General features: G+C 33.6%; 1 protein-coding gene across 12 annotated transcripts; it reads right to left on the reverse strand.

Moving 5' to 3' along the window:
* Positions 1–45: 45 nt before the first annotated feature.
* On the reverse strand, positions 46–10,245 carry LOC109206136 (KH domain-containing protein At4g18375-like). 12 transcript variants are annotated; one of them, XM_019368912.1, is made up of 9 exons: positions 10,046–10,245; positions 8,443–9,014; positions 3,454–3,849; positions 3,102–3,356; positions 2,680–2,937; positions 2,433–2,497; positions 1,644–1,697; positions 1,311–1,344; positions 46–1,124 (listed from the first exon to the last, which is right to left on the reverse strand). In XM_019368912.1, exons 2-9 carry the CDS (start codon positions 8,986–8,988, stop codon positions 984–986), a joined length of 1,749 nt encoding a protein of 582 aa, XP_019224457.1. In that variant the 5' UTR covers positions 8,989–9,014; positions 10,046–10,245; the 3' UTR covers positions 46–983. The 12 variants fall into 12 exon arrangements, 10 of the variants coding, with proteins under 10 accessions (XP_019224457.1, XP_019224456.1, XP_019224460.1 ...); XM_019368911.1 differs by having other exon boundaries at positions 8,443–9,046; positions 10,046–10,228; XM_019368915.1 differs by having other exon boundaries at positions 1,032–1,188; positions 8,443–9,046; positions 10,046–10,228.
* Between the last annotated feature and the right edge of the window lie 3,517 nt (positions 10,246–13,762).

The following is a 13,762-nucleotide window of genomic DNA, read 5'->3' on the forward strand; positions in this document are numbered from 1 at the left end:
AAACCTGATCTTTAATTTGCTTGCCTTAAACAAATGGGAGAACGCTTAACTGAGGTTGTAAATCCCCAGGAAATAGAAAATTCAATTGAACTCCACTTTAGTAAACACTATTCAACTTCAGAGCTCCAACGAAACAAGAAACTGAAGACAACTGTGTCTCCAAACGATCAATGCAGACACTCAGAAATATCGTTCATTCAGCATTGCAACTACAGTCAGATTGCTGGAATTGAATAGACACAAACCTTAGCTAGCTTGTAAATACGCCAAAGAAAATTCACATTTCTTTGAAAAGTAGGTAGAAACTAGAAACTTTTTGCAACTCTCTTCTTTTTTGTTACGGGGCGAGCTGTCTCATCAATTTGAGTAGTCATTCGGTCCAGAACATAGAACAATCAATTGCTGCATGCTTGTGTGCTAGCGGACTTTTCACCAATTTGAGATAGGGTGAAACATCACATCTTTGGGCCAAAAATGCACACATCTCTCTACCAGCAGACCGTCCCATATAGAATTTTAACACAACATGCAAACAGCAGACTAGTAATAATCTTGTTATTGGGGCATGAATTCCAGAAAACATAAGAAATTGGATCCGCTTTGAAAGTACAGCCTAGAGTTCTAAATTAGCACCGGGAAGCAAAAAGAAGGCAATAAATAAATCTATATCGTACAACACACACCGTTTTTCTCCACACACAATCCATGCTCAGAGAATAAATAGGTAGCTAATGAAAGAATACACTTTAAACATGGAATCCCAGTTATTCCAATAGCTGTAAAGCCACCACAACCCAGATATGAGCTTCATATAAAGCCCTAAAAAGGCAAAAAGAAACAGTTGGCAATACATGCGATATGGTTCCATATCATAACTTACACTGGTCTAATCAAAATGTCCTGTTATTTCATCAAAAGAAATATCCCTTTGTTGTAATGGGCTAAGACACCTCTCTTGCTAGTATAAGGATGACGTTAACTGGCTAAGCACGATACCACCGGCTTCTTTTCTCCTCAAAATATTTGACATTTGTATGTTTATGTTTTCTACCAAAAATCTTAAAATCTGTCTCACGTTGAATTCTTGCTCTCTCTAGTTTCCAGATCAATGAAAAAATTAGCAACTGCAAAAGAGAAACTTACTTACCTTATAGGAATTTAGCATGAGAATTAAATTATCTATCGATCCTGCAGAATAAATTACACAAAATAATCAATCAGACATGAAATTGTGATGAACATCATCATTTCCTTCAGGCCAAAGGAGCAAAAATATTAACAAGATAGAGACACGCACACTTATCACATACATGTCTGAAAGCATATTCATGCCTACTCACCAACCTGAAAAGGAATAAAAAGTACCTTTTACCCTGGAGAAGCAAGATAAGAAAATTAACACAGCTTCGATAGAAATCTGCCTTCTCAGAATATATTATAACATGCAAAGTTGAACATGAATTTTGATCATAATTAACTATTGATTGATCTCTTAAAAGCTCTTAGAACGTGTAAGCAACTAATGAGGGCTTCATTCACAAGGATTGAACCCAACAGTGGGAATCATGCCAAACTACGCGAGATTACTACAAGCAAAAGCAGACAAGGGATTGATAAGTATGAGATGACTGATTACATTTTACCTCCTGAAATGCGGAAACCGGACTTTCTTGAACTTTGGTTCAATAATTGAAAAGCTGTCAAGAAAACATGAAAAATTTGATGCAAGAGAAAATGATAGAATGTTCAATGCTGTAGCAAAACTGGTCAATAGTAAAACGAAAAAAAATGATACCACCACTTCACAAAAGTTTTACAAAACGCAAAACAAACAAAAAATATAAAGGAGAACTGTCATGACTTAGTCTGCTACACAGATCCACTAAAGCAGAGGTATTATTGGATACAAGGCCTTCAATACAATATCTGTGCTGGTAACACCTAAGAAACAGAAATACTAAGGAACGGATGGCCATAAGTTACACTATCTTGTTCGTCTGGTCTTCTGTTCTTAGGCTGGAGGCATCATCAAAAGGGGCAATAGGCTGGAATCAGGCATCGAAGATTGTAGCTGTTTAAATGGCAAGTGGGAAAAGGCAAAGTAAAGAAAGAGTATTAGTGACAGCACAGGCTTCAGGCTAGTTGACGTTAGCAATAGGAAGATGTGCTTGAGGTTATAGTGAAGTACAGAATAGAGAATCCAATTGACTATGAATGAGACAGAAAATAAAGGAGAAAATTCTGTACCTCCATGTGCGCAACCTAGTATCTGTAGGATTTACCATAGGCAGAAGAGTTATGGTTGGAAACCCTGGTAAAACTAAAAAAAAGTAAATAACAAAAGCTTTTTATAGAAAGTGAAAGATGCTGTAACAACTATAGGCAGGAAAGATATCTTGGACGCCAAAGCATGTAATCAAAGGATGCTTTACCCTGCACTACTAGATCGCCCAGAGGAATAAACGCCATATGATGCATAACCACCTCCACCACCAACCTGAAAAAATGAATTTAGATCTACTAATCCAACATATTTTGCTATACAGAGATAACACCAAATAGATAGAAATACAGAAAATCATCAATGAAAATAAGAACAGAAGAAGATAATCTGACGTGTATCTGTAAAAATGAGATAAAGCCAAACTAACTTCTTAAAGATGAACACTGAGGATTTACCTGTGAACCACCATAACTATCACTTGGAGACGAATCATTATAATCATGTCCACCAGAATATGATGAATAACCATGCCGACGTGATTTATTATCACGGTTTGCATATCTTGAACCATCTGACATGCTTGGAGACAAGGGGAGGTAAGAAACGGGAGGAGAAAATGCAGCAAAACTTCCCTCCATCTCAAATATATTGGCCCTCAACCGCATAAGTACTTGTAATAACGCATTGCCAGCAACATTAACATCTCCAGTTATCTGGAGGAGAGAAAATAACAACGTGACATAACAATTTCTGCATCACAAGCACACCCTAACCAAACATCACACCCGACCTAGGAACTCTTTTGAGGTAAACAAAGCAAGGGTTTTTTTAAAAAAATTACCAAAAAGAAGAAGAAAAAAAAGAAAAAACCATTTACCTGCACCATCTCATCATCTTCAGATGCCACTTTAGGAAGATTTTCCTTCGAAAGAATGCGGATGCTCGCCCTTGTGGTATTTCGCATCTCATTAACAATGGAACCACCTTTACCAATTAGGCATCCGACTCGTGAGCTAGGTACAAGCAGGCGAGTCGTCAGAATAGCATCGCCAGAATCTTTTTCAGTTTTCTCACTACTTCTTGGTTGCAAGCGCATTGTTGCATCAATGGTTGGGGATTGATCTTCATATGCCTGAGATCACAATTGGATAAGCAACAAACGCTGCGGACAGGCATGCTCAGTCCTAGCCATCAAATAATTAATTTAATAACTAAAAACTGTGGCTCACCTCCTTAGCTGATACAAATATAATGCAATCATCTCCTTCAGCTGCAGCACTATCGACTTTAATAGATGCACCTGATTCCTGTCTTAGCTGTTTGATAATGCTTCCACCTTTGCCAATTACAGCTCCTATATTTTCAGTTGGACAAACTAAACGAACTGCAAACTCTTTTACAGAAGCAGATCGACTTCTACCATCACTTTTGTAACTCCCATAAGGACCCATCAATGATGTCATGCCCATGACTTGGGGACCCGCATGAGGATTAACAAGTCCAGCACCAGACCTATATATGCTGGGCGACGACAGCAATTGATGTTGGGACCGTGATGGATTATCACGGAGACGCGCTGCTACTTGATAAAGTGCTTTTTTAACAACTGCACCTTCTCCAGTTATCTGAAAATAAAAGAAGTATCTCTTAACACATCATTTACGTATTTGTATAACCAGAAATAAGCATCAGATTAAGTTTGACAGCATATTCTGACATTTGCAAATAAATACTTGAATACAGCAGTTGCTCACTCAACAATCGGTTCTAAGTTGATTTCTGTCATTATTCCTCTTAGTGTTTTTACTTTTTAGTACCATTGATATATGGATGCCCCACAATTACAAAAATGGACATAGCTAGCAGATAATAAAACAGCTATTAAACAACCAAACTAATCATGTTTAAGGTTCTGCTCTTCCCCTGCTATACTTCTTACCAATCAACTACCCTCAATCCCAAACTAGACAATTGATACACGAATCCTTTATAACCATTCCACTCTATGGACTCATTTTACTCGATTATAATTCCATAAACTTCCCATTTGTAACTCAACAACGGAACCCTATTTAGTTCTTTTTTGAGAATGATCTTTTAAGGCAAATTAGGAGTTTTCTAAAGCTCACACTAAATACTAACATGCAATCGGTGAGCAGACTAAAAAGGACTCTCCACAGACAGTAAACTCTTTTTTCTTCTTTTTTTTTTTTTCTTTTTTAATAAGGCAGCAGACATAATACAAATATAACAGCATGCCATAACAACAACTAGTTGTATCACCTATATGGATCCTTTGCTACATTATATTTTCTTCTTAGCTAAATCTGCATTAAGTCTAAAAGTTTCAAATCATTTAAAACAAGTTCATGGAGAGTTGGTAAATCCATCAAAAAATTTTGGGTAATGGTACCTGCTGCTATCTTTTGGTGCATCTGGAAGGAAAGGAACCGTAGATGTTTTGATGCGATCTCAACTCCGATCCATGTAGTCAAAGCAAAATGCTTATTGAATTTGTTTAGTTGGCTAAATCAGGCACCTGTAACTAGTTCTGTTCAATTTTTTGATTGTGTCTGCTCCTTAGTTATAGAATAGTTTTTTTTGTGTATATGAGCAGACACCATCTCTCTTAATTGTAATCTTTTGCCTGCATCCGCTGGATGCTTTTAATGAATTCTCCTTACTTCATCAAAAAAAAAACTTACACCTCTGTGATTTAGGTCTATGTCACTCCCTTTAAGCACCTTCAATCATCAAAAATGAAAGTGATGCACCTATAGATCGATGCATCTACGTGAGAAATGAACAAAATATCTTGGATGAAACTCTCATTTTATCCTCTATATGTGCTACTTGTGTTCTCTATCCAACATAGAAAACTAAGTCCCGAACAATCTAAAGTCTGGTGGACATTCCACCACATATAAACCCAATTTAGATTTAATAGCAAATTCCAACAAAGGACGACCATACTTGATCTCTCTATCTCTTTCAATGTGGATGCCATGAGGCGGACCTTGGAAAGTTTTAGCACAAGTAAGAGGGCCCCAGGACTGGTATGATCCCTTATTTGATTAGAAAGCGCAGAACTCTCAACCCACTATAAAAAAGAAAAAGCTAGGCCTTAGTAATCCTCTATGTTTGCCATTTGTATGTTGTTTTATTTTTTTTTAAAGAAACGGTGAGAAATGAACCTATGTTATTTGAACCCTCCGTCGGACGTAGAAAAATTAAGAAGACTGTTTTCGCCAACCTATCTGAAATGCCGTGGATGTTCCACATAAGGGCATCTCCAACCTTAGGGCATCCCCAATGGTGCACCATTTTTTGCACCAAATCTAAATTTGGTGTAAAATTTGGTATTTTTTTGCTCCAATGGAACACCAAATTTTGCACCATTTTAGTGTGTGAATAGTGTCACACCAAATTTGATTTATTATTATTTTATTCATCTTTTTATTTTTTTGGACTTTTAATTTATCATATATTGTGTATATAATTAATTTTTATATTAAGATCTTATAATTTTAATTTTATATCCTATTTTTTTGGTATATTAATTTTTGTATATATTATATTTATATAAAATTATAAGTTAATTTTAGTATTATTATAATTGTATAAAAAGAAATATAACCATTATTTAAAAATGAAAAATGCAAATGTAAGATATCTAATGTTGCTAAAATTGAAAAGTGAAAACTAAAATTTAAAAAAGAAAATTAACAATACATTAAAATTAAAAGTACATCAAAGGAGGATACATTAAAATTGAAATTACATTAAAAAACATAAAACATAAGTTTAGTAATCCGGTATGTCATTTCCAGGTGCACCAAAATTACTAAAAAACTGAGAGAACGGGGTAGAAGATTGTTGTGCTTGTGGTTGTTGAAATTGTTGACTTCTTTTATCGATTATTCATTTTTGTTCTTGTCGCAAAAATTCACGAAGATTTGGATCGTCGATGGAATTCAGCTTCGTCAATAAAATTTTATTTTCTTCTTTGAATTCTTTTTGTCTCGAAGCTTCATTTCTTGAGTTAGTTGAATTTTCCATCGCCTCAACAAGCCGACTATTTTCCGATTACACCATTCTTCTCTCTCTTCTATATTATATTATTATCTTATATTTAAATTTTATTTTTTATTTCCTTCAAACAAATTCTATCTTTTTTCTTTTTTTCCATATTCATCACATATAATTCACATTCACCACTTATATAATCATTTATTACAAAATTATTTTAAAGGATAAATCAACTAAAAGTGAAATCATTGATAAAAGATAATTAAATAAATATTACATCACAATCAAATTTAAGTACCACATAAATATTCAACTTTCGCCTCTATTCTCCCATAAATGCTCGATTAATGCATTACGAAGTGCGAAATGCGCATCTTTACTAATGCAAGACCCGAACTTTAAAAAAGGCTTTAAATTTGATCATGTGTGGGATATGATGAAAGATTTTGAGAAGTTCAACGATGTTGATTTTGGAAGAACAAAAGCAAGAAAGCATGGCTCTACTTATGTATCATCGGAGTCTGAGGCTCCTACTCCTGATTCACCGTTGGTATCGTCTCCTAACTTGTCATCATTTTCACTATATTTAAATGAGGATGTTGCAGGTGAGGCCACATCAGCACAACGACCTATTGGGGTAAAGAAAGCAAAATTGAAGAGAAAAATTGATGAAGATTACGTGAAAATGATCCAATCGGAAAATAGTCGGCTTGTTGAGGCGATGGAAGTTGAATTCCATTGACGATCCAAATCTTCGTGAATTTTTGCGACAAGAACAAAAACGAGTAATCGATAAAAGAAGTCACCAATTTCAACAATCACAAGCACAACAATCTTCTACCCCATCCTCTCAGTTTTTTAGTAATTTTGGTGCACCTAAAAATGACATACCGGATTACTAAACTTATGTTTTATGTTTTTTAATGTATCCTCCTTTGATGTACTTTTGATTTTAATGTATTTTCTTTTTTAAATTTTAGTTTTCACTTTTCAATTTTAGCAACATTAGATATCTTACATTTGCATTTTTAATTTTTAAATAATGGTTATATTTCTTTTTATACAATTATTAATAATACTAAAATTAACTTATAATTTTATATAAATATAATATATACAAAAATTAATATACCAAAAACATAGGATATAAAATTAAAATTATAAAGATCTTAATATAAAAATTAATTAAATACACAATATACGATAAATTAAAAGTCCAAAAAAATAAAAAGATGAATAAAATAATAATAAATCAAATTTGGTGGTGATGAATAGTGTCACACCAAATTTGGTGTGACACTATTCACACACTAAAATGGTGCAAAATTTGGTGTTCCATTGGAGCAAAAAAAATACCAAATTTAGATTTGGTGCAAAAAATAGTGCACCATTGAAGATGCCCTTAGGGTTGGAGATGGTCTTAAGCACTAATTTTTACACCAAAATAGTGTAAACCCCAAAATGGTGGAAATTAAATTCCAACCCATTACACTATTTTTTACACCAAAAAAGAATATCCTTTTTATACATTATTTTTACACCAAATATGGTGTGTCAATAGTATTTGGTGAGTGAATAGTGTTACACCAAATTTGGATATTCTTTTTTGGTGTAAAAAATAGCGTAATAGGTTGGAGTTAATTTCCACCATTTTTGGTGTAAAAAATAGTGCTTAAGGTTGGAGAAGCCCTAACCAAACATAAATGTAAAGAGCTCAAAATAAATTAATAACTGAGGAAATCCAGAATCTTTGGGAGGAGAGTGGGAATAGCATGTGTATAAGCCGGCTGACAAGCTTGTCCAGGCAACCACCTAGCAGACAAACATTCTCTTCATCTTTTTATCACGTATAAGCAGTCCTCTTCATTGCTAGAGACCACGGCTGGAAAATCAAAACCTTGTTTCTAGCTACTGTTTTATTTTGTGAATCCATTTTTATTAATATATAAATAAGCGATTATCGATCCATTGAGTATTATCTCGCCATAGATCAGAACACCTGATATTCTTATAGATAACCAAATCAATTATGATTAAGGAAAGTGCTCGCATTCAAAATGCCGATGAAATTACTTCAAGTAAAGTAAAACAATACATGCCCTAAATATTTCAGTTCTCTGCAGTACATGCACAACGTAAATGCTTATAGTGATCTTAGAAAAATTAATAGATGAGACAGAACTTTGTACCTGGATAAGTTCATCGGAGCTTAAGGCACAAGGTGGCAAGTGCTCACTGCTTAAGACCCGAATTTGTGCGCCTGTTTCACTGCGCATATTCTGGATTACTTGTCCGCCTTTCCCTATCACACAACCTATTTGATCTGATGGGACAAGCATTCTTATTGTAATCTGCTGAGGATCCTCTAGGTCTTCTTCCATACGCAGTTCTTCTGCAAAAACTCGGTCATGCACCTTCAATAGAGCATCTTGAGCAGGTGAAATCAGGTCACCAGTATCTTCATAGACATTAGTTTCTTCACTCAAGCTATAAATAGTTACCACACGCTCCTCACATCCAGGTATAGTCTCACTAATTCTAATCTTTGAATTAGTTTCAGTCCTCAATTGTTTTGCAATGTCCCCACCAACTCCAATGACACTTCCAATTTTTCCTGTGGGGCACAAATAACGGAATACAGTATCCTCTGGTCCAATGGAATTTGATTCTTTTTCATCAGTTGGATTCCTTCTCTTACTTCCGTCATTCCTAGTATAGTCAGATTCCGATTGCATTCTCTTCCCAAAGTTATTCCTCTGGCCTGCCATGTCAAGATGAGCTGAATATGTCACCCTACAAACCAAATACTCTATATCAACTGGGATCAATCTAACAATCCTTATGAAACTAATGGAAACAAACTAACAATTCATGAATTGTTACCATATCAAACTTCATAATGTGGAACATACAGAAAGCATAAATTGGAAATGAAAGCGCAATTCAAAGAGATGCAGATTGATGTCATATGCAAATGTCAATTTCCCAATGAAGCTATATTGCTTTACTCAATGACCTAAGGACCAAATAAAAGCTTTTACCGACCGACTAAGCAAGTTACAAAACAAACTCAGAGAAAATTTCCAGGTTTGATCAACCTTACAAACATAAATGCAGTAAGCAATTTTCACTCACTCAAGACTTCTAGTTTTCTGTGAACTTACAGAAGCAAACCACCCCCACCCCCAAAAAAGCAACTTGCAATTGACGAACTCACATACAAGATTCATGCTTGAAATTGAAGACCCTCTTACAGCAATAAAATATCTAGCACTATACAATTTCCAATTAAAGCAATCAACTTTAACAAAAAAAATCCATACACAATCAATTTTCAGTCACAGCATGATTTTTTTCTTCTTTACACGTACCCTCCTTTAAGAACCCCCAAATAAACTCACATAAAGAATTCATGATTGAAATTGAATACTCTGTTTTTTTGTTTTTTGTTTTTTTTTTTTTTTTAGGGGGGGGGGGGGGGGGGATGATTCTCTAGCACTCCATAATTTCCTTCGAAGTAACCAACTTTACAAGAAAACCCAAACCCAGAAGCAATTTCCACTCGCCCAAAAATCTCTTCTCTTCATTACAATTATCATTAAACCCAAAAAAAACAAGTACTTCTATTTAAGAAAATTAATACATTCAACGATTAAAAATGGCAAAAACATGAAATCATCTTTTTATCAAAATACACTAGGTGCAGGATTCAAGAACTGGATAAAATAACTGATCCTGTTAATGGATAGAAAAAAACACAAAGAAGAAATAAAAATGGAGCAAGTAAATTACACTGTTTTGGGGGGAAATGGAGTCTTTCAGGTCTGTTGCTTTAGACTTCACGAGCAGGATAACATAAGTATAACACCAGTAGAGGTACTTCGTTGTGATCTATAAAGAACCAAAAAACTGCAGAAAATATCAGAACAAATATTGCCAAATGGAGGACGGTTTTAGGGTTTGCATGTAAGAACTGTCAATTACTGAAATATCCAACCGACTATATATAGTCCAGCCTCGTAAAAGACCTATATAGCCTTGTTAAAATAACGAAACTAACCCTAACTAGGCCTATCCTATGACTTCTGTGTAGGGGTAACTTGAGTAAAGATAAGAGAATATAAATCACACAGTTAAACGATATTAATCAAATTGGATATTCAAAAATAAATATTAGAAGATTAAGATTCTAAACAAGAAAATTTTAAATCATACCAGAGGAACCATAATCAATACATTGTGGTTTGTTACTTACGATTGCTGAAATACTTTGTGCTTTGCTACACAAGATGATGGAACTAATTTAATTTCGATATAAATAGCAGAATGTGTTTGAAAACTAGGGTTTTAGGTGTTAATTACATGTTATCTTATATCCATTTCTATAATTACAAGCACCGGGAAAAATATAATGCGTTTTTACACTTAAAATATAAAATATATTTTTTACATATTAATTTATTAGGTACGGTTCAAAAAATATATATTTTTATAAAACGAAAAACCTACCGTAATTTTTCGATACGATTATAGATTTATATAAAAACCTACGATTTTATTAAAAGAAACCTAATAATCAATTCAGTATGATCTAGTTGATTTTAAAGATCCATTGACGCTCTTACTTCTATGTGTATCGTCCTTGTGCAATAATAATATTAATCTTTTTGTATTCTTTTAATTTTATCAAATATCTCAAAAAATATGACCTAATATATAATACCTTAGAGAAGACAATGAAGAAGAAAAAGTAAGAGATAACTACTAGCAAATGCATATATATAGATTTTATATATGTATTTGTTCTAGTGGATATGTTAACTTGAATGTGTGATTTTTACATTTGAGATGATATATATGTATAACATAATGATGATTAAATGTGCTAAATGACAGATTATATATAAGGAGTATAGATTATCTCGACATGCATGCAAATCTAGTTATGGATGTAATCGCAATACAAATTAATTAAAGTAGATTAGTAGTTAGGGATTTGTATGGGCAAAGGGCTTTGTCTACTTTCTAGTGAGTAGATTATTAAAGTAGAAATGAGTATAAATCTTATTATTAAATTTCTAATTCTAGTGAATCTTCTTTTTGTCTTAAATGATGAGTTATTAATATTTGGATGAAATTAGTTCAATTGAGCGGAATTAATATGAAAATTTCATCAAATTAACTTCAGTTCAGTTATATTAATGAAGTGAAACTTCACAATAATACATTAGTAATATTTCTTACTGAATTTGCAATTATGTTATGATTTACGACTAAAGTGGATATGTTTTTAGTACAATATTTAGTTCAAAAGTAAATGAACACAATAACGTTGTGAATCAAGTAGCTAGTTTGGAGTCATTATTATCAGTTTGATGAATTATGTTATTTTAGGGTTACACCGTAACACCAAAAAGAAGTGAATTGTGTTTCATCCGAATTTTACAAATTAAAGAACCAAGTTATTTGATTACCCAAACACACAAACAGCTAGTAAATATTGAACACAAAGAACACAACGATTTTTACATGAAAAACCTAATTGTTGAAGGGAGTAAAAATCATGACCTACCCTCATACGGTTTGCCTTCAAACTTCACTAATTTCAAAGAGTGATTTTAGGTTACAACTCAATAACTCACGAGACTAACTCTAGCACCCTAACCCTAAAATCAACTCTATCATAGCGACCCGTTTCTAAATTAACTCTAGTATGAAAATGAAATAAAAACTTCAATATTTTGTGAACCTATGATTATACTTCTCAAACGCAAATAGGTTGTAATTAAAGAACAATAGCATCAACATAACAACTAAAAGACTAGGCAGCTTCGGAAATAGGTTCTTTAGTTGAGCAGTTTAAATCCTTTGAAAACACCTTCTTTCAGTGATTGTTATTGCCAAGCGTAAATACTTAACTTGTGTGAATACTATTGGTTGTATACGGCTGCAAAAGGTCTCTTTATATAGGTATAAGGGTGGCCGAAATTCTTCTCCAATTAATGCTCCAAAACCTAGAATATCTTGGTTAATGAAATCCTCTGCTAATTTGATTTAGTTTCTTTATTTTCACCTCCTCAACCTTTTTTTACCATGCAAGTTATTCCTTATTTGTTGAAACCTTTTAGCACATGAATTCCTCCAGCTAAGATCTTTCCTTATATATACGAACTAATTTTTTTCTCGAATACAATGTGCACACATATTCTATCTTCTCACACTTGATCAACATTCAATGTTATCCATCAAGAACCTGATTTTTTTGGCACCTGCATATCATATATGCACACCAGTTTAGTAGCATAGTATCTTATCCATAAAATCAATTTCTTTCAATATAGTTGATCATAGTTTGTCAATCGTTAAAAGACATCCATGATAGAATATGTTCAACTCAATAAATCTTTCCCTTTTGATGATGACAAATCCATGTGCATCTCATCTAACATTACTCAACTTATTTGTAGTCTTCAGCTTAAGAACTAGTTTTACTATCAGCATTCTTCTTCAATTTGTCCATGGTTGCACACGTATAAGGGACTAGATTTTCATTCAATGCAACTCTATAGATGACTAGGCATATGACATTTTAATTCCAGCAAAAAAGATAAACTTTCAACATTATGCCATTTTGGCATCATCGAGAAAATAAAGCATCAATCAAAAGTGAGAATTAAGTAATATCAAACTTATGGCCACTTGGGCTATACTAACACGTACATAATGTTAAAATTTCAAGCATTTAATATTTCCAACTTTGAAGAGATAAATATGACCCAAAAATAATAATTTATATTGATTGATAAATTGTACCACATTAAGCCAAAGGACTCAAACCAAAAGATGGTTGAACAAATAAATCAAACTTCCGCACAACCAAAAATAAAAAGGCAACAATCTACAATATGATCATAATAGGGACAAACTAGATATTAGACATGGACACCTACGAGGACGAAGTACCAGGTTCTTTGCTGGAAGAAAACTTTTCACTAGTGAGCCCCAAGATCCTATCAAAATGTGCAACAACAATAACCTGCTCTTTTTTCATCTCTTCTTTCAGCTGCCTATTTTCCTCTTTCAAGGAAGCACATTCAGCACGCAGTTTCTCCATCCCATATTTGGTAGCAGCCAATTCCGCCCATAAATTTGTGACTATGCTTTTACTTTTTATACTCTATGGTCTCTTAATGTAGTCATAATCCATCAAGGTCTCTTCATCAAGCATGTTCTCCTTTGTCCGCTTCTTTGGTCCTTGCAAGTGGACCTTGAAATATTCAACCACCCTAGTCAACAAGAAACCATATGGCAAAGCATGTGTGCCTCGTACTTGATTGGCTGTCATATATTTGATACTTATAGAGGAAAATTTAAGCAAAATATTTTGGTCCGGCGCTTTCATAATTGTTAGATCTAGGTAAGTAGCCTCATGCCTCATTTTAGAGCGAGATAGCACACACTTATTCACAAATTCGAACATGAGCTTGTGAATCGATTTTATTTTATTTT

The sequence above is a fragment of the Nicotiana attenuata genome, unplaced genomic scaffold (assembly GCF_001879085.1).
Source record: "Nicotiana attenuata strain UT unplaced genomic scaffold, NIATTr2, whole genome shotgun sequence".
NCBI lineage: Eukaryota > Viridiplantae > Streptophyta > Magnoliopsida > Solanales > Solanaceae > Nicotiana > Nicotiana attenuata.